Raw genomic sequence first — 21151 nt, forward strand, 5'->3', positions numbered from 1 at the left:
AACTACAGGAGCCTCACATGTTACCTCAGGATGTTTAAAAATAACATGTTACCTCACATGTTACCTCAGGATGTTTAAAAATAACATGTTACCTCACATGTTACCTCAGGATGTTTAAAAATAACATGTTACCTCACATGTTACCTCAGGATGTTTAAAAATAACATGTTACCTCACATGTTACCTCAGGATGTTTAAAAATAACATGTTACCTCACATGTTACCTCAGGATGTTTAAAAATAACATGTTACCTCACATGTTACCTCAGGATGTTTAAAAATAAAATTAGAAAAATGGCTTTGAAAAATGAGCCAAATTTTACTGAAATAACCCACATCATAATATTATAACAATATTATAATATTATTTGGTTTTATGAAATATTGAGTACTGAACAAATTTTATGAATTGCATATATAATTTATACATTGTTTAAAATATCTGAATAATCAGACAAAATACTACAATGTGGACTGTATATGAAAGTTTAGAACCATTTAAATAAAATTGCATAGTTTTATTTTATTACCCTTCCCATGAGATGCTGTTTAGTGTTTCTCTCTGGTTTTAATAAAATTATGTAACATTTTGGAGCAAACAAACAAAACAGGAGACCAAAACTAGAGGCTAGGATAGCAAAGATTTCCACGGCCACTGTGAACTTTCCAGGCGAGCTGACGTACGCAGGAATGAAGGCGAGCCACACGGCGCAGAAGATAAGCATGCTGAAGGTGATGTACTTCGCCTCATTGAAATTGCCCGGCAGTTTGCGAGCGAGAAAGGCCAGGACAAAGCACAGGCAGGCTAGGAGGCCGATGTATCCCAGAACGCACCAGAAGGCCAAGCTAGAACCTACACTGCACTCCAGGATGATCTTGGACCTGCTGTACTGTGTGTTTTTGAAGGGGAACGGTGGAGCGGCAGCCAGCCACACGGCACAGATGACGACCTGCACCAAGGTGCAGCTGAAGATGATCACTCTCTGTTGTTTGGGTCCCAGCCACTTCATGATGTTGTTCCCAGGCCTGGTTGCTGTAAAAGCTGCCAACACTACCAGAGTCTTTCCCAGGATGCAGGAGATGCAGAGGGAGAAGGTGATGCTGAAGGCAGTGTGACGCAGCATGCAGGACCATGGTGTGGGCTCTCCGACAAACAGTAGGGCGCACAGGAAGCACAGGACTAGAGAGAGGAGGATGAAGTAGCTCAGCTCCGAGTTGTTGACCCGAACGATGGGAGTGTTCCTGTGGTGTTTGAATACTGACAGTACAGCGGCGGTGAGGCAAGATCCCGCTATGGAAATCACAGTCAGGGCCAGCCCCATTGCATCATGGGAGAGGAACTCAACTGCCTTTAGTATGCATTCTGTCCTGGCTGCGTTGGACCAGTAGTCCTCAGGACAAGGTGTGCAGTCTATTGAATCTGAAACGAGAAACATACATGTAGTGATAGATTTAATGGAGAATAATTGAAATACTAGTGCTGGTCTCACCTGTCTGATTACTAATCTTGCTGTTGTCACATGGTACACAGTCAAAGCAGCACAGAGGCTCCCCACGACGGAAAGCCTTCCTAGATCCTGGAGCGCAGCTGTCACTGCACACAGACACCAGCACCTGTTTATGGAAGGGACCGGGCAGGTGTTACTGCAGAGATCTACAGGCACAAAGGAATGCAAGCTGATGGTACTACTGGACATATGTACCTGTCAATGAGCCCTGTGCCTGTCAATGAGCCCTGTACCTGTCAATGAGCCCTGTACCTGTCAATGAGCCCTGTACCTGTCAATGAGCCCTGTACCTGTCAACAGCATAACGCCAAAGGTAACCATAAGTACTCACCTGTCCATGACACTCACTGCCTGGACTGACGTAAATATTTGATTTCTATGTCCAAAGCACAAGTACGAATAACATTAAACTACTGTGTTTTTAAAGGAATTTCTATAGCATTCTTTCGATGGATATATCATTGTGTTGTTAATTTAACATGCATTTCAAAACATATCGCATGGCACACAACAGGATGATTACCGCTGATGTCTGGTGTATGCGCAGTACTGACTCATAATCTTGGAATTGTTGGCGCTAAATGTTGAGAGGCACTTACCTCCACCTCACCCTACAGAAGCTCAAAAGATGGCATCGCATGTACTGAAATACACAGTGTGTGCAGCTTGCCTCGCTCTGCTGGCCCGTCCACACGATGGCCTCGTCCTGGATGAACAGCTCCTTCCCAGCATCCCTTGAGCCATCAAACATGCCCACTTTGACAAACTCTATATTTCCGGCTGTACCCCGTTGCCAGTTGATTAGATCATAGGATGGGATGGCGTCACCCTTCTCATCAAAGTTCACCTTTTCTCCAGAGATGGTGAAGGAGACATCTTGAAGATACTGTTGAAGCTTTTAAACATACACAAGACAGACGTGAAAAACAGTGATTCTCAGGAAAAATATATCACTCCAACAGTGGCATAAAGGAACTTTTGCAAACAATGCGTCTGATTCATGCTAGACTCTACAAAATCAATATAACTGGCTTATATATTTGTGAATAATTTAGGTTTTACCTGCCATGGATAGATGCTGGTGGTTTTGGCACACGATGAGTTCTGGAAAGGCCCTTTTCCAGGCTCACAGCTGAGCAGGTTATGGAGGGAGTGGGCGATGGCGTACACAGCCTTATACACATTGTAGGTCACACGGAAGCTGGATGTGTTCAGATAGGCAGAGTGCTGTTTCAGGAGGGGCTCCGACCCCGTGCAGGAGGGCAGCTCTGGGGAGACCGGGCTCCTGTCGGCTGGAGGCTGCATGGAGCAACCGTGCAAAGCGGCCCACAGCTCCTGCACCAGGGAGTTATTGGGGTACCTCAGCGGGTTCACAGTCAGCAGGTAGTCTCCGAGCCCAGGGACCATCCCTTGGCGGATGGAAAACCCAATGGTGCCAGTCAGGAAGGGGTAGGTTTCTGCTATCACCGAGGCTGTTACCCAAGCTTCACTGGCGATCAGCTGGATGCCAGTGATGTTATGATCCATGTATTCCTTCAGGAAGGGGTAAAGCTCCCCTTCAACAGAGAAAATAACGACCACTCTGGCAGTCGAACTTTTCATCACATCCAAGATTTCAAGCACTTTTTCCCGACTGTAGACTTTGGGTATCATTTCGTGGTAAGCTAAACAAATGCCCATGTCTTTGATAACTGCTCTGAGACCCTGAACCGCAAATCTGCCATAAGCGTGGTCCTCTGTGACCACGCCAACCCAGGTCCAACCGAAATGCTTCAAGAGCAGCGCGATGGCTTTTACCTGATAGTCGTCATTAGGGACGACTCTGAAAAACGTGGGGAATTCTCTTCGGTTACTCAGGCATGAGCAGGTTGAAAAATAGCTGATCTGAAAAAGAGAGATACCTTATCAACATAAACTCAGGCGGAAATGGATACTTGAAGTAACTGAATAGCTGTAGGCTTTTCCGCATCAAAGCACAGGCCCACACGAAAACAGTGTACAGCTTGTAAATGTTCTTTATGTTTTCAGACATTCTCCTCCTTTTAAAATTAGAGAAGAGTTGTAATTCCTAGGTTATTGTGGGGGAATTGGGTACTTTCTGCATATCCTATCTTGCTCTCCATCAGAAGCAGAGACATACTTTTAAGATTGCCATACCATACCATACCATACCAACTTTATTTATAAAGCACTTTACAAACCCACACTGGACCAAAGTGCTGTACAGAATCAAATAAAAACATAAAAACCAAAAAGCTTAATAGCACATACAGTATAACAGAAATAAACAAAAAACATGGGATTTGAAGCCATAAACTTTTGGAACAAGAAAGTCACTGAGCAGCCCATCATTCCAGATTGTATTCTAATGATAAAATTATTATTTTGCATGTCCTTTGTTGTGATTGTTGTGAAGTTTTAAGTTTCATGCAAGGAAGGGAGAAGTGCATTTAGTGTATTTGGGAAGCGTCTAAACACATAAAGGATCTCTGCTTTGGGGACATATTTTGGGAGATTTTGAGCCACTTTGTAAAATACCTGTGAGGTAGGGGTAACTTCAGAGACACGATTGTCATTAAAGGCATCGCAGTTATGAGTTTTCATGATGCATCCAGCTGACAGCAAACTGCTGTCTCTTTAAAAATGCCAGTGGGATCCTTGATTGTGTGCACATTAACTGAGTCAGGGGAAGCTTTTGTGGGCTCAGATGGATTTCAGTTCATTTCAGCTGTAAATAAAGCATTATCATAGAACTGGAAGCAAATTAGCATACCGATGCTGCATTTAATAACCCCAGCAGAGTTTAAATGCATTATATGTTGATTAGTATGTTGATCAGTATGTTGTCAAATGACAAAGGATTCTAGCATACAGATACTGTTTGTTTAAGGTTTTTTTAGTCTTACAGAACAGTTCAGCAAGGACTTACAGGGGGTGGTTAATTTCTTAAATTATGAACAGATCTGAATGGTATTCTGTGAAAGTTAAATTTTCAGACAGAACTTACCTGTGGCATTCTCAAGGGCTGTAGAGTTCTGGACACGACAATGGACTGAGATGACCCAGATTCTGCAACCACAGCTAAAATTGGAGCAGCGCCAGAACACATGTCATTGTGAGCTTCTTCTGGTCCATTTAGCACTGTTAGAGCTGCTTGCTGGGCCAGCCGTGGAGTTGAGCAGGAGTCAAAGATCCTGTAGCCCAGAGTGAGATTGGGCAACAAGTTCTTACTCTGGTTGATCTCCTCTACAGCAAATCTCAAAGCCTGAGCCCATCGGAAAGATCTAGGATCAAACCTGCAGATATACAGACAGTAGAGTAATGATTAGATGACAGAAGAGAAAGTTTGCAGAAGATGATTGGAGCTTTGGTAAGGCTGTTGAGAGAGTGTCATGGTTCCGCTGATTTTAAGTTGTTAAAAGAGATTAAACTTAGCAATAATATCTGGAAAACTACAAGAGCAATAAAATAATTCAGATTTATAATTATACAGGCTGTGTTCACCCCAGACACTGCGCAGAAGCCGGTTTATGGGTGTAGTTGGTGGAGGGCAGCTCCACCCTGTAGTGCATAGGGAAAATCCCGCCGATGATGTAGTCTCCGTCAGCCAGAAAGCCTGACATCTCAACGTGGCCCAGCAGAGAGCAGCTGAAGGCTGTGGTTTGGGTGGTGCTGGCAAGCTCAAAGAGGGAGACGTGGTAAAACAGGGACCACATCAGCAGAGATGCCATCTTCTGACAGACTGGTGCCACATTGGGGGTGGGCAGAACCTTTTATCCACCACCCTCTCCAGCTCGTACCCCGTCCCTGTCTCTCTGGGATCACCCATCACCAGGAGGGCAACCTGAACAGCCCATCATCATGGGTGGAGCCTGTGTGTCTCCACTAACAAGAAACGCAGACTTTTCACATAATGTCTGATGAATGTAGAGACACCTCATATTTTATATGAGGTTAACTGACTGCTTAGAAACCAAAACGTGTTCATTTGTTTAGTTTTGCTTTTCATTTTATTAGCTGAAATACTTAAAATATTAATAACTATTCTTTTACATTACAACAGTGAATAATTGAGATTCTTCTAGAAATAGTACATTTGCAGCATTTACAGGAAATTATCATACTTTATTGATCCCTGTGGTGAAATTTAATCTTATAAGATTAAAAATGTATTTCGGTAAACTCAATACTTGATATTAATAAATATCAAAATATCTTATTTATTAATTAGTGTGTATCTCAGTGGGTTAAGCCTGTGTGCCTGTAATCAGAAGGTCGCTGGTTTAAACCCAGCCTCAGCACGTCTGCGGGTCCTTGAGCAAGGCCCTTAACCCCCAGCTCCCTGGGTGCCGCTGTGGGTGGCTGCCCTTCATGGACAGCTTACTCTACGAAAAAAGAGAGCAAGTTGAGGGACAAAACAATTTCCCCGCGGGGATTAATGAAGTATCAGTTATTCTTATTTATTTATTCCAAATTGACGATAAAGTGGATCCATCCATCCATAATTCCAGTTAACCATAGCTGGTTATCCAGTGTAAGTCCTTGGTGAGCCTGGAGTCTAACCCAAGAAGCACAAGGCAGGTTGTGAGGTACACAACAACCAATCGTGTTTAATATCTGAGGGTATATACAGCTAGTCGGTATTTGAAATGCTACTGTAGAGCCCCTTCTTGCAACGCTGCCATAGGAAAACCGTTTAGAGCAGTGTTTCTCAACCCAGTCCTCAGCGAACCCCAGCCAGTCCACGTTTTTGCTCCCTCCCAGCTCCCAGCCAATCAGGAACACCGAATAGCTGGTACAGGTGCGCTGGGAGCTGGGAGGGAGCAAAAACATGGACTGGCTGGGGTTCGCTGAGGACTGTGTTGAGAAACACTGGTTTAGAGGGTGTCGCTGGTTCTAAAGAGTCCCACCAGCTTCAGTGGCTGTTTTGTTTGACTGGCGCAATAATGATCATAATGGTTGGTGTGTGCTCATGCTGTTCTTGACGGTTCATTTGCATTGCTTAAAGAACGTGTGCTTTACAAATCTGTTGTGTTTTTGGTGTGAAGTGTATACCATGCCACCAACTAAGGGCATAGAATACACTTCGGTGCAGTGTCTTGCTGGTTCTGCAGAAAAGGTAAAGTTGGCTCTGTTACTTGTTATAATGTTAACTGTACTGTCTAAAAGAACAGTATCTGCTGTTATTTTTGCACTGCCAATGAGCTGCCCAGTTTGTTAATGAAGTTCACCTGTGGAAATGACAAAAGCGCCATCCATCTCAGCCTTTCCATCCATTCACTTCATTAAAATTGTACCTGTCACCTAAGATAAGTTGGGCAAAAACTCCAGTGTCATTCATCTTCCAGGCTGATAGAGGGCAGTATACCATCATCTGACTACTTTGTTTATCTGGCTGATTTATCTGAAAAATATTTTTTAATGTGAAATGTAGGAAAAACCATATATTATGTTTGATAATACCGATCAGTAAATACTGGCAGTAAGCAACCACACTGTGTGTAACAATTGTACATAGGATTTCTTGTAAAATATGGGATAATAAAATTGTAAATTGCAAGAAATGTTTAATGGGAATAATGAAAGTCTGACTTTGAACTTTCAATAAAGTGATTTATTTCAGAAGGTATGCAAATATTAAAGGATGTACTCTTCTTATAATCAATAAAATTATAATATTATTTGGTTTTATGAAATATTGAGTACTGAACAAATTTTATGAATTGCATATATAATTCATTTATAAATTTTTAAAACTATCTGAATAATCAGACAAAATACTACAATGTGGACTGTATATGAAAGTTTAGAACCATTTAAATAAAATTGCATAGTTTTATTTCATTACCCTTCCCATGAGATGCTGCTTAGTGTTTCTCTCTGCTTTTAATAAAATTATGTAACATTTTGGAGCAAACAAACAAAACAGGAGACCAAAACTAGAGGCTAGGATAGCAAAGATTTCCACGGCCACTGTGAACTTTCCAGGCGAGCTGACGTACGCAGGAATGAAGGCGAGCCACACGGCGCAGAAGATAAGCATGCTGAAGGTGATGTACTTCGCCTCATTGAAATTGCCCGGCAGTTTGCGAGCGAGAAAGGCCAGGACAAAGCACAGGCAGGCTAGGAGGCCGATGTATCCCAGAACGCACCAGAAGGCCAAGCTAGAACCTACACTGCACTCCAGGATGATCTTGGACCTGCTGTACTGAGTGTTTTTGAAGGGGAACGGTGGAGCGGCAGCCAGCCACACGGCACAGATGACGACCTGCACCAAGGTGCAGCTGAAGATGATCACTCTCTGTTGTTTGGGTCCCAGCCACTTCATGATGTTGTTCCCAGGCCTGGTTGCTGTAAAAGCTGCCAACACTACCAGAGTCTTTCCCAGGATGCAGGAGATGCAGAGGGAGAAGGTGATGCTGAAGGCAGTGTGACGCAGCATGCAGGACCACGGTGTGGGCTCTCCGATAAACAGTAGGGCGCACAGGAAGCACAGGACTAGAGAGAGGAGGATGAAGTAGCTCAGCTCCGAGTTGTTGACCCGAACGATGGGAGTGTTCCTGTGGTGTTTGAATACTGACAGTACAGCGGCGGTGAGGCAAGATCCCGCTATGGAAATCACAGTCAGGGCCAGCCCCATTGCATCATGGGAGAGGAACTCAACTGCCTTTAGTATGCATTCTGTCCTGGCTGCGTTGGACCAGAAGTCCTCAGGACAAGGTGTGCAGTCTATTGAATCTGAAAGGGGAGACATATCAATGTGATGTCAGGTTTAATGAAGAATAATTAAAATACTGATGTTGGTCTCACCTGTCTGATTACTAATCTTGCCGCTGTCACATGGTACACAGTCAAAGCAGCACAGAGGCTCCCCGCGACGGAAAGCCTTCCTAGATCCTGGAGCGCAGCTGTCACTGCACACAGACAGCAGCACCTGTTTATGAAAGGGAGCAGTCAGGTGTCTTAGCAAAGACCCGCAGATGATGCTGAGCACCTCTAAATGTCAGCAGCAAAATATAAATGAGGTGCTGTGAACAAATGAATCCCAGAAAATGCGGCACCCGTGTATCTGTCACTGTGTGTGTGTATAGGTGCACCAGGACAGAGGGAATCATGTTTAGTTTCCAAAAAAAACACTTTCACGTGAAAAAATTGCAAAACCTGTACCCAGCAGCGTTAATCTGAAATAGTGTGTTTATGTCATGATGAAATGTTATACAGAAAGACTTTCCTTAGGAGGAAATACTCTTTGTGCTTGTAGCAGGATTTTGGGGGTGCGATGTGGCAAAGAAGGCTAACGCTTTGTGTCCGAAAGTCGCCAGTTCATGCCCAGGCCTTGGCGAATCTGTCCTCAGACCCTTAAGCTGCCCGCTGGCCGACCCAGAATGCACTGCGATCCCGCCGAGCGCACCTTCATCTCTATATCTATCTCATGGAGCGCAAGGTCAGGTAGGCAAGAAGAAAATTTGCCCACAGATTAATAAAGAATCACTTTCTCTAACACTGTCAGTCTTGCTGATTGGTGTGTAAGTGAATATAGATGTTCATTTGAAAGAATATCATTAGACAGAAGAAAAACTATTTACCATAACATCCCATAACAGAATTATAACTGATAATTTATAATAATCGAATTGATGGCATTAAATTCTGAGAGGCACTTACCTCCACCTCACCCTACAGAAGCTCAAAAGATGGCATCGCATGTACTGAAATACACAGTGTGTGCAGCTTGCCTCGCTCTGCTGGCCCGTCCACACGATGGCCTCGTCCTGGATGAACAACTCCTTCCCAGCATCCCTTGAGCCATCAAACATGCCCACTTTGACAAACTCTATATTTCCGGCTGTACCCCGTTGCCAGTTGATTAGATCATAGGATGGGATGGCGTCACCATTCTCATCAAAGTTCACCTTTTCTCCAGAGATGGTGAAGGAGACGTCTTGAAGATACTGTTGAAGCTTTTAAACATACACAAGACAGACGTGAAAAACAGTGATTCTCAGGAAAAATATATCACTCCAACAGTGGAATAAAGGAACTTCAATATACAAAATCAATATAACTGGCTTATATATTTGTGAATAATTTAGGTTTTACCTGCCATGGATAGATGCTGGTGGTTTTGGCACACGATGAGTTCTGGAAAGGCCCTTTTCCAGGCTCACAGCTGAGCAGGTTATGGAGGGAGTGGGCGATGGCGTACACAGCCTTATACACATTGTAGGTCACACGGAAGCTGGATGTGTTCAGGTAGGCAGAGTGCTGTTTCAGGAGGGGCTCCGACCCCGTGCAGGAGGGCAGCTCTGGGGAGACCGGGCTCCTGTCGGCTGGAGGCTGCATGGAGCAACCGTGCAAAGCGGCCCACAGCTCCTGCACTAGGGAGTTATTGGGGTACCTCAGCGGGTTCACAGTCAGCAGGTAGTCTCCGAGCCCAGGGACCATCCCTTGGCGGATGGAAAACCCAATGGTGCCAGTCAGGAAGGGGTAGGTTTCTGCTATCACCGAGGCTGTTACCCAAGCTTCACTGGCGATCAGCTGGATGCCAGTGATGTTATGATCCATGTATTCCTTCAGGAAGGGGTAAAGCTCCCCTTCCCCTGAGAAAATGATGACCACTCTGGCAGTAGAGAACTTGATGATATCGAGAATTTCAACCACTTTTTCTCGATTGTAGACTTTTGGTATCATTTTATGGTACGCTAAACAGATATCCATATCTTTGATAGCTATCCTGAGACCCTGGAGGGCAAACCTACCATAGTCATGGTCCTCTGTGACCACGCCAACCCAGGTCCAACCAAAATGCTTCAAGAGCAGCGCGATGGCTTTTACCTGATAGTCGTCATTAGGGACGACTCTGAAAAACGTGGGGAATTCTCTTCGGTTACTCAGGCATGAGCAGGTTGAAAAATAACTGATCTGAAAAAAAGTGTCATTTTGAAACTGAGTATATGCAAATAAAATAAAGCACAACTGAGAAAGCATAGAAAGATTCTTTACTGCCAGAAAGATCTTTGCATGTTGATGCATGCATGTTGGAAAGCTCACTGTGAATGGGAAAAAATCTGCCATTTGAAAGATGCCTAATCATTCTGTTATTGTACAGCAGAATAGACAAATAAATTTCCTCAGTAATTATAATATATATATTAAAACAACTGAAACAAAATTTAGGACAGAAGTCTTACATTTTCAGAATTCCCAATTTTTTTGCCAGCTCTTGTACACAATTTCTCAATATACTGCTGAAACACATCAAATATGAAGAGCTTAAAATTAGTTTTTGCGTTTTTTACTATTACATGTATTTCAAAAAGCCTGCGGATGAAATTCAACTCACCATTGGGGTTCTGAAGGGCTGTAGAGTTCTGGACACGACAATAGACTGTGACGACCCAGATTCTCCAACCACAGCCAAAAGTGGCGAGGTACCAGAACACATGTCATTCTGATCTCCGTCCGGCCCGTTCAGTACCGAGAGACCTGCCCGCTGGGCTGTGAGGGGAGTTGCGCAGGAATCATGGATCCTGTAGCCCAGAGTGAGGTGGGGCAGCAGGTTCTTACCCCGGTTGATCTCCTCTACAGCAAATCTCAAAGCCTGAGCCCATCGGAAAGATCTGGGGTCAAACCTGTAAAGACACCAGCAGTTTACAAGGATTCGGAAAGTGTAGAGAATTTGGAGCAGTTATGAGGAGCAGTTTTCACAGCACGAAACATGTGTCATGACTGCACTGAAACCTACATACAGTTGCCCATGAGAAATCAGCAGCAGTATTAAACAAAACAAGATAACAATTTGCTTTAGAAGCATTAAAGTCCTCTGATTCACCCCAGACACTGTGCAGAAGCCGGTTTATGGGTGTAGTTGGTGGAGGGCAGCTCCACCCTGTAGTGCAGAGGGAAAATCCCGCCGATGATGTAGTCTCCGTCAGCCAGAAAGCCTGGCATCTCAACGTGGCCCAGCAGAGAGCAGCTGTAGGCTGTGGTTTGGGTGGTGCTGGCAAGCTCAAAGAGGGAGACGTGGTAAAACAGGGACCACATCAGCAGAGATGCCATCTTCTGACAGACTGGTGCCACATTGGGGGTGGGCAGAGCCAGAAGGGCTCTTTTATCCACCACCCTCTCTGTTTTGAACCTCATTATGTCGATCCTCTGCCTCCCTGGGACAGCTTGTGACATCACCCATATACCCTCAGTAACCTAAAGACTCAATCCTGCTTTAACATCTCACTGCTCTGCTATCAAGGAATTTTCTATAACTTTACACATAGTGCTGGCCAGGCAAATCACTTTTAAAAACTTTTAATATATGGTTTGAACTGCATTTACTTGCTTATATCTCTGCTGTATATTTGGCTTGCTCATAAATACTGGTCTTTGACTGTAGTAGCAGGCAATTTTGAAATAACATCTGTCTAAGCAACATACTATTTTCAGTTTAAAGATGGTCATATGTGTTTAATAATAATAGGCTTGAGCTATATCTAAGTTTTCATATTCCACATAATTTTGCAGCAATATGCAATATTTTTCATAGCATTTTAAAAAGCAATTCTATTCCAGTATTTTGAAATCAGGCAGGGAGGGTCCCCCAAGATACAGTATTGACAAATGGAAATACAGTGGTATGCCGAAATAGCACTGCTACTAATTTTCAATTTATATATGTGAGAATGATGTCTCCTCGTACAAATGTGTGAGCCAAATATGTGGCAACCCTGGTACAAGCAGGTTAATGCACTGCAACCTGCGCATTATATGTATTTAAATACGCTTTACATCGGGTGGTTCTTCGCCTCCACAGCCATACATTAAAAAACTATAATACACAGCGTGTCGTGCGTTAAGCCCCACTTACCGGCAGCACATGTTCAATGTATGTTAAATAAGCTTCTTTATATAGGACTCTTAAGCATTTTACCCAAATCATTTAGGCTCTTAATTTGACACTCAAAATAAATACACAGTCCGTATTTGTCAGGGTTGGCGCCCATTTGACCCTGTCCTGCATGTTTTGTTTTGACCAGCAGGTGTCGCTGGTCATCCTGCTTCCCCTCTTCCTCTTGTAGCTTTCAGCCCTAGTGTGTCTCCCCTGTGCCCTGGGCCGCTGTGTAACTCAACAAGTTGAGCATGTGGCTCAGAGGCTGCGCCCTCTGGTCATAAGTTTGACCCTGTATTCTATGTTTATTGGTTTTTCCGTTCCCCTAATGCTTATTATTTTTCATTGCTTCCCTGTTTTAGGTTTATCCTGCTTCTGCCATGTTTAATTATGGTTTAATATTCTTATAATCCTAGTCTTTCCCAGCTTTAACCCTTAGTATTTGCTATGCTTCCTAGTTTCTGTGTTAATTGTTACTGATTCCACCTGTTGCTTCCTATCTTGCACTTTCATTGACTGGTAGATTTGATTATGATTTACACCTGCCCCTTGTTTGCCCTGGTTTCCTGTATATATTTAAATGTCTGCCCTCAATCCATTCATTAGTCAGTCATTGTGCTCATGCTACTGTGTGTTTGTAGCTCTACTCAATTTCCAAGTCCTGCTCCCAGTGTTGCTCCCTAGTTGTGTTGCTTTATGGTTCTTGTAGTTAATTCTTGTTTTTCCCATTTGTCTTTTGACCCCTCACAGTCCCTTTATTTTGTGTATTCCCCAGTGTATTCCCCAGTATCTTCCCCAGTGTATTCCCCAGTGTCTTCCCCAGTGTATTCCCCAGTATCTTCCCCAGTGTATTCCCCAGTGTCTTCCCCATTGTCTTCCCCAGTGTATTCCCCAGTGTATTCCCCATTGTCTTCCCCAGTATCTTCCCCAGTGTATTCCCCCAGTGTCTTCCACAGTATCTTCCCAGTGTCTTCCCCAGTGTATTCCCCATTGTCTTCCCCAGTATCTTCCCCCAGTGTATTCCCCAGTGTCTTCCACAGTATCTTCCCAGTGTCTTCCCCAGTGTCTTCCACAGTATCTTCCACAGTATCTTCCCAGTGTATTCCCCAGTGTATTCCCCAGTATCTTCCCCAGTGTATTCCCCAGTATCTTCCCCAGTGTATTCCCCAGTGTGTTCCCCAGTGTATTCCCCAGTATCTTCCCCAGTGTCTTCCTCAGTGTTTTCCCCAGTATCTTCCCCCAGTGTATTTCCCAGTATTTTCCCCAGTATCTTCCCCAGTGTATTCCCCAGTATTTTCCCCAGTGTATTCCCCAGTATCTTCCCCCAGTGTATTTCCCAGTATTTTCCCCAGTATCTTCCCCAGTGTATTCCCCAGTATTTTCCCCAGTGTATTCCCCAGTATCTTCCCCCAGTGTATTTCCCAGTATTTTCCCCAGTATCTTCCCCAGTGTATTCCCCAGTATTTTCCCCAGTGTATTCCCCAGTATCTTCCCCCAGTGTATTTCCCAGTATCTTCCCCAGTGTATTCCCCAGTATCTTCCCCAGTATTTTCCCCAGTATCTTCCCCAGTGTATTCCCCAGTATCTTCCCCAGTGTATTCCCCAGTATCTTCCCCAGTGTATTCCCCAGTATCTTCCCCAGTGTTTTTTGTCTCGGAGCTGCTCAGCGGATCCTCACCTTTTCCACCTGTGTCCTGCCGCAACTATATTGTTGAAATGTAAAGTTCGTGTAAAGTTTTTATATTTTTCCTATCAGCTTTTCCCTTGAGTGTCTTACATGTTAAGTGTTTCGGGTATGAATGTGGCGATAATCAAACAAAAAGAAACACTGACTTATGGTGAACGTCCTGCGTTGTCATATATGACTGAAATAAGAAGCATGATTGATAGCCCTATATGAACCATGGGCGTTAATAATAATGATCAATACTTTATTATCCCCATAGGGAAATTGTCTTTATGCCTCCCTCAACTTGCTCTTTGTAGAGTAAGCTGTCCATGAAGGGCAGCCAGGGAGCTGGGGGTTAAGAGCCTTGCTCAAGGATCTGCAGACACACTGAGGCTGGGTTTGAACCAGTAACCTTCTGATTACAAGAAAGCTGGCCTAGCCCACTGAGCCACATGCTGCCCCATGTCATGCTGCTCCACCAGCTACACCAGCACCAAACCAGCACCAAACCAACACTCACTAGCATGGACCAGCATGGAAATCATGCTGATCGATGGTGTTTGTTTTTTCATAGTGGAAACCTTGCAATTAGGAAGCAAATTTGCTGGCTGGTTCGCCGCATGTTCTCTTTGTTTGGGTGAGCAGTAAATGTATAACAAGGTCAATTTGAGGGTCTACGGTGGTTCTGGGCAGGACAGGGCAGCATAGCAGCTATCAAATCATTATAGACTGATTATTTCCTGTAGTCAATGCAGTTAGGGCTGCTGCTATATGTGTGTTAACACCACAGGGAATTCTCTATGGTGTTTTGTCACAGTTGGTTTTCAGACAGACATGTTAGTCCATCAGACAGGAAAACAAGGTGAAAAAAGCAGCTTAGAAGATATTAAAAGATGGCTATTCATTTTCTTCATGTGGGACAATATCAAAAGAAAAAATGCTTTTGAAGGAAATATTTGTAAGGTTTATTTCAGCTGTATATGAAAATGCTGATATTTTAAAATATGATCATCTTTTTCTACAATGTTAAAACAGCGCTGTAAAAATACTTAGGATGTTTCTAAATGAAATGAACAGGTAATATTATTCACATCACCTGCTTTAGAAATTAAGGGGTTAAGTAAAAAAAAAAACATGGCATCATTTTACATAGGGCCCACCCACAAGGTGACAAGGGTTCCTGTTTTTTTCTGACTCAGCATGTTTAACCAGATTATGACTTCATGACTTCCCTTTTCCCATGAGATGCTGTTTAGCGTTTCTCTCTGGTTTTAATAAAATTATGTAACATTTTGGAGCAAACAAACAAAACAGGAGACCAAAACTAGAGGCTAGGATAGCAAAGATTTCCACGGCCACTGTGAACTTTCCAGGCGAGCTGATGTACGCAGGAATGAAGGCGAGCCACACGGCGCAGAAGATAAGCATGCTGAAGGTGATGTACTTTGCCTCATTGAAATTGCCCGGCAGTTTGCGAGCGAGAAAGGCCAGGACAAAGCACAGGCAGGCTAGGAGGCCGATGTATCCCAGAACGCACCAGAAGGCCAAGCTAGAACCTACACTGCACTCCAGGATGATCTTGGACCTGCTGTACTGAGTGTTTTTGAAGGGGAACGGTGGAGCGGCAGCCAGCCACACGGCACAGATGACGACCTGCACCAAGGTGCAGCTGAAGATGATCACTCTCTGTTGTTTGGGTCCCAGCCACTTCATGATGTTGTTCCCAGGCCTGGTTGCTGTAAAAGCTGCCAACACTACCAGAGTCTTTCCCAGGATGCAGGAGATGCAGAGGGAGAAGGTGATGCTGAAGGCAGTGTGACGCAGCATGCAGGACCACGGTGTGGGCTCTCCGATAAACAGTAGGGCGCACAGGAAGCACAGGACTAGAGAGAGGAGGATGAAGTAGCTCAGCTCCGAGTTGTTGACCCGAACGATGGGAGTGTTCCTGTGGTGCGTGAATACTGACAGTACAGCGGCGGTGAGGCAAGATCCCACTATGGAAATCACAGTCAGGGCCAGCCCCATTGCATCATGGGAGAGGAACTCAACTGCCTTTAGTATGCATTCTGTCCTGGCTGCATTGGACCAGTAGTCCTCAGGACAAGGTGTGCAGTCTATTGAATCTGAAAGGGGAGACGTATCAATGTGATGTCAGGTTTAATGAGGAATAATTAAGATACTGGTGCCAATCTCACCTGTCTGATTACTAATCGCGCCATCATCACATGGTACACAGTCAAAGCAGCACAGAGGCTCCCCGCGACGGAAAGCCTTCCTAGATCCTGGAGCGCAGCTGTCACTGCACACAGACACCAGCACCTGTCCTTCAGAGAAGACAGATTTAAGAGCAGAAACCAGCTAATAACATGAGCTGAATCTTGCAGAGAACAGAGAACCAGATTACTTGTCAGTTTTTGTCTTTGTTTATCATTAATGGAACACAGCTTGGTTAAAACCATTGGACAGGATATTTTTTGGTATATTAGGGTATTTCTGTAATGGAAATACAATGGACAATGTTTCTAACTCTTATGCTACGTGCTTTCTTGCACCACAATACAAACAGACAAAAGATTCTGTTTATTCAGTAACTGGTTATTTTTGTAATATTAAAACAATATCTTTAATGGAATCTGTGCATTTGTTGTGTTACAATTGATGATGCATGAGAGTAAATTTTTGATAATTATCAAAATACACACTGTCAGCAGCTTGCCTCAGGTTTATTATCTGTCCATATAATCGCTTTCTCCTCAATGAAGAGTTCCTTCCCAGCATCCTTTGCACCATCAAATAATCCCACATTGACAAATTTGATATTTCCTGATGTGTCTCTTTGCCAGTTTATTAGATCATAGGAAGGAATCGAATCGCCTTTTTCATCAAAATTCACCTCTTCTCCTGAAACAGTAAATGACACTTCTTGGATATAGTGTTGCACCTGTGAAAAGAATCACATATACAAGAGATATTTTTATCTGGATCTAAAAAAAAAAAAACATACAAAATTAAATATATTATTTAAAATGACAGTAAAAAAACAATGTGTTTTACCTGCCATGGATAGATGCTGGTGGTTTTGGCACACGATGAGTTCTGGAAAGGCCCTTTTCCAGGCTCACAGCTGAGCAGGTTATGGAGGGAGTGGGCGATGGCGTACACAGCCTTATACACATTGTAGGATATGCGAAGGTTGGAGGTATTCAGGTACACAGGGTACTGTTCCAGGAGGGGCTCCGACCCCGTGCAGGAGGGCAGCTCTGGGGAGACCGGGCTCCTGCCGGCTGGAGGCTGCATGGAGCAACCGTGCAAAGCGGCCCACAGCTCCTGCACTACGGAGTTGTTGGGGTACCTCAGCGGGTTCACAGTCAGCAGGTAGTCCCCCAGCCCAGGGATGTGACCTTGGCGAATGGCAAACCCAATGGTGCCACCCAAGTGTGGGTAGAACTCACTGCCTGCGAAGAGGGAGGCTGTTACCCAGGCTTCACTGGCAATCCACTGGATGCCAGTGATCTTCTGCTCTATGTACTCCTTCAGGAATGGGAACAGTTCCCCCTCACCAGAAAAGCAGATAAGAACTTTTGCTGTAGACCGCTTCATCACCTTAAGGATATCGTGGATTTTCCTCTTGTCGTACACTTTGGGTATCATTTCATAGTAGGCCAGACAAATCCCAGTGCTTTTGAATTCCTTCAGCAGACCCTGCACTGCGTACCTGCCATAGTCGTCGTCTTCAGTGATTATGCCCACCCACGTCCATCCAAACCTCTGTAAGAGCTGGACAATCGCTTTTACCTGGTAATCGTCGTTGGGAATTACCCGGAAAAATGTGGGGTATTTATCTCTGTTGCTGAGACATGAGCAGCTTGAAAAATAGCTGATCTGGGGAGCAATGAGCAGCAAAGATTTGTATTCCTGCATAATTTACAAAAATATAATTGCTCATAAAACAAGATTTTGAAATGGTGCAGGGTGTTCCAAACATTCTGATATAATGTCCTAAAGGATGTATTTTCATCACCTTTAAGTTTAATCCTTTAGCATTTTACTCACCATTTTTTATTATTTATTCTTCACTGAACACTGGCACAATTTTATAGGTCATCACATCATGTTAAAAATAAACATCATTACATTTAATCATACAACCCCATTTCCAAAAAAGTTGGGACTTTGTAAAACAAAAATAAATAAAAACAGAATGCAATGATTTGCAAATCACATAAACCCATATTTAACTGAATACAGAACAAAGACAATAGATCAAATGTTGAAAGAGAAATTTCATTGTCTTATGACAAATATATACTCAATTTGAATTCAAAGTGAATACATATTTGTCATTAAACAATAAAATTTCTGTTTCAACATTGGATATGCTATCTTTGTTCTGTTTTCAATGAAATGTGGGTTTATATGTTTTTATTTACATTTTACACAGCATCCCAACTTCTTGGAAACAGGGCTGTAGAATAAATGATTACCTCAATTCATGACATACTGACTTCAAGATATGAATATTCTATTTTTAAGACCATAGTGCCAGGCATATTGTAAATGTCGCAATTATGTATCTATTGAAGCATGCAAATTCTGTAAAGTGCTGCATAGTTCTTAATGCAGTGATTTATTCACAATAAATTTTAATTCAGTTCATTAGTTTTAATTAAAACTAGAAGAATCTCCACTGAATCTCCACGGTGAAAAATGCATCACATTCTTGGAGAACGACACAGAGGACCAAAGGAAAGCAGGGCTGGAATACATACCATAGGAATTCTGAAGGGCTGCAGAGTGTCTGAGACAACAATGGACTGAGACGACCCGGAATCTCCGATTACGGCCAAGAGAGGTGCGGCGCTGGAACACAAGGGACTCTGGACTAATTCTGGTCCATTCAGAGCCCCCAGAGCCGCACGCTGCCCTCCCACATGAGTTGCACAGGAGTCAAAGATCCTGTAGCCCAGAGTGTGGTGGGGCAGCAGGTTCTCACTCCGGTTGATCTCCTCTACAGCAAATCTCATGGTCTGGGCCCATCGGAAAGCCCTGGGGTCAAACCTGCAAAGACACCAGCAGTCAGAAAGGAGTAGCAGCTGTGGGAGAAGAGGCAGTAGGTCTCCCTGCTTTATGGGATAATTAAAAATACCCCCAAAAAAGACAGAGAAGAAACCAAAACGTAAACAAGATCAGGTCACCCCAGGCACTGCGCGTCAGCTGGTTTGTGTGTGTAATTCCAGTATGACATCTCCACCCAGTAGTGCAGGGGAAACAGTCCTGCAATGGTAAACTTTCCATCAGCCTGGAAAGTTGGATCAAAGTGGCCCAGCAGAGAGCAGCTGTAGGCTGTGGTTTGGGTGGTGCTGGCGAACCCAAAGACGGAGACGTGGTAAAACAGGGACCACATGAGCAGAGACGCCATCTTCTGACAGGCTGGTGTCACATTGGGGGTGGGCAGAGCCAGAAGGGCTCTTTTATCCACCACCCTCTCCACCTTGTACCTCGATACACATCCCTCTGGGATCATCTGTCGCCAAGAGGACTTGCGACATCACCATCCGTGAACTGCCCGTACTGAAGGTTGGGTCACAAACTGAGTGATGATATTAAATCATAAATGAATTTGAAATGACTGCATATTCAGTCCAGGTCACTGTGCTTCAGGCTCTATTCACAAAGGAGATAAGGTTGAGCACACCTTGAAAATATTTATTATTCTGTTTACCACTGATCTGGATTTATTTTGGATATCCCCGTTTTGGTTCCCCGGTTTGCAGTTGTACTACACCCAAGAGGAGAGTGTTATCCCCGCGCTTTTTGGCCCGCATGGCCACCACCTGCCATTAGCAACATGAGTCACAGGCAATGGCATGGATTTGGGTATGGATGGTAGAGACAAGTCCCTGCCAGTATTGTAGGGGTACCGTGCATGCGTGTAGCCACCTGGTAAAATAACTATAAAAAATGATAGCCTGCTTGTGAAATCATGTGTCTGAAACCCCCTCATAATTTTCGAATTATGCCAATAAAATCCACAGATGGGATACCCCCGCTTGTCACGCCCCCCTCGCGGAGGCGGTAACCGCAGCTGAGTCATCTTAGGACTAATCAGTAGAACTCCTTACTTAAGCCTCGCTCTGGCGGCAGTGCGGTGCGAGGTATTGTTGGCATGCTACTACTGAGTGTTCTAACTCTTTGTTCTTCCTACGGTTACGTTACGTTACGTTCTGTCCGTCTGGCCACTCTCGAACTTCCCGCGCCTCCTGCCTGCCCTCCTCTTGCCCCCATGAAGCCCCTCATGGATTCCCCTTCTTTGTTCGTCCGCGGCTGCTGACTGACCCCCCCGGCCCCTCGATGCTCGGCTCCTCCCTTAACAACTTCGACTTTGGATCCCCTCTTGGGTTCTAGTTAAGACCCTGCAACATCTTCTCACCCTTCCCTGTTTTGCCCTGAATAAAACTGGTTGCCTGGAATTCCCTGTCCTGGTCTTGTTTGATAGAACACCACTCCCCAGTCAGCGAATTCTACGTACTCCCCAGCTGGCAAAATAAATGGAGATTTTTGCTGACTAAGGGCTTAGTACCATGTTTGTTTAGGGAGACAGGGGGTTCGGGGCTGATTTGATCCCCACTGATGTTGAAACAAAATCTGCGGCCTTGTTCTCAGGGGTATCAAACAGCCAGAAGCATTCAGGTTGACAGCTAAAACAGATGGGACAGAGCCGTGTGGTAGAACCAGCAAAATGGTGCCAAGCCACAACACTGTGCCTCACTACAGTGACCAGAGGCTATTTCTTGGGATGGCTGAATATGTGTACCTGTGCACCTAGTGCAGTGTTTCAGATCTAGGTGGGTCTGGAGCTTCTTCATGACCATAGCACCACCTAGCGTGGCAGGAGCTGTCGAAGCCGGCCATGTGAGTCACTCCTTTCACCATCTTTACATGGCAGTGTCACTGCTGATATCTTCAGCCATTGTTTGTTTAATCCGCCATTGTTTAATCCGCCATTGTTTGTTTAATCCGCCATTGTTTGTTGATGTCTCAGGATTCAGTCATTGTCCACAGGTCTGCCTGTTCTATAGACAAAACCATCAT

The 21151-nt window shown here is 44.2% G+C and overlaps 3 protein-coding genes across 3 annotated transcripts; all 3 read right to left on the minus strand.

Moving 5' to 3' along the window:
* Window positions 1-518: 518 nt before the first annotated feature.
* LOC140579196 (extracellular calcium-sensing receptor-like) lies at window positions 519-5239 on the minus strand. The gene is made up of 6 exons (XM_072701595.1): window positions 5013-5239; window positions 4516-4804; window positions 2571-3392; window positions 2179-2403; window positions 1491-1614; window positions 519-1420 (listed from the first exon to the last, which is right to left on the minus strand). The coding sequence occupies exons 1-6, from the start codon at window positions 5237-5239 to the stop codon at window positions 519-521; spliced, it is 2589 nt and encodes an 862-aa protein (XP_072557696.1).
* Window positions 5240-7344: 2105 nt separating this feature from the next.
* LOC140579197 (extracellular calcium-sensing receptor-like) lies at window positions 7345-11651 on the minus strand. The gene is made up of 6 exons (XM_072701596.1): window positions 11341-11651; window positions 10852-11140; window positions 9609-10430; window positions 9245-9469; window positions 8319-8442; window positions 7345-8246 (listed from the first exon to the last, which is right to left on the minus strand). The coding sequence occupies exons 1-6, from the start codon at window positions 11649-11651 to the stop codon at window positions 7345-7347; spliced, it is 2673 nt and encodes an 890-aa protein (XP_072557697.1).
* A 3629-nt stretch (window positions 11652-15280) lies between these two features.
* LOC111841983 (extracellular calcium-sensing receptor-like) lies at window positions 15281-19583 on the minus strand. The gene is made up of 6 exons (XM_072701597.1): window positions 19255-19583; window positions 18829-19117; window positions 17114-17941; window positions 16776-17000; window positions 16255-16378; window positions 15281-16182 (listed from the first exon to the last, which is right to left on the minus strand). Exons 1-6 carry the CDS (start codon window positions 19581-19583, stop codon window positions 15281-15283), a joined length of 2697 nt encoding a protein of 898 aa, XP_072557698.1.
* Between the last annotated feature and the right edge of the window lie 1568 nt (window positions 19584-21151).

Source organism: Paramormyrops kingsleyae, chromosome 17, assembly GCF_048594095.1.
Source record: "Paramormyrops kingsleyae isolate MSU_618 chromosome 17, PKINGS_0.4, whole genome shotgun sequence".
NCBI lineage: Eukaryota > Metazoa > Chordata > Actinopteri > Osteoglossiformes > Mormyridae > Paramormyrops > Paramormyrops kingsleyae.

Coding starts and splice junctions, on each gene's coding strand:
- LOC140579197 (XM_072701596.1), bottom strand. CDS start 11,651: ATGAGGTTCAAAACAGAGAGGGTGGTGGATAAAAGAGCCCTTCTGGCT. Junction 11,141..11,340: donor GCTTCTGCACAGTGTCTGGG/GTGAATCAGAGG, acceptor GTGTCTTTACAG/GTTTGACCCCAGATCTTTCC. Junction 10,431..10,851: donor AGCCCTTCAGAACCCCAATG/GTGAGTTGAATT, acceptor ACTTTTTTTCAG/ATCAGTTATTTTTCAACCTG.
- LOC140579196 (XM_072701595.1), bottom strand. CDS start 5,239: ATGGCATCTCTGCTGATGTGGTCCCTGTTTTACCACGTCTCCCTCTTT. Junction 3,393..4,515: donor AGCCCTTGAGAATGCCACAG/GTAAGTTCTGTC, acceptor TCTCTTTTTCAG/ATCAGCTATTTTTCAACCTG. Junction 2,404..2,570: donor CCAGCATCTATCCATGGCAG/GTAAAACCTAAA, acceptor TATGTTTAAAAG/CTTCAACAGTATCTTCAAGA.
- LOC111841983 (XM_072701597.1), bottom strand. CDS start 19,583: ATGATCCCAGAGGGATGTGTATCGAGGTACAAGGTGGAGAGGGTGGTG. Junction 19,118..19,254: donor GCTGACGCGCAGTGCCTGGG/GTGACCTGATCT, acceptor GTGTCTTTGCAG/GTTTGACCCCAGGGCTTTCC. Junction 16,183..16,254: donor CGCGATTAGTAATCAGACAG/GTGAGATTGGCA, acceptor CTCCCCTTTCAG/ATTCAATAGACTGCACACCT.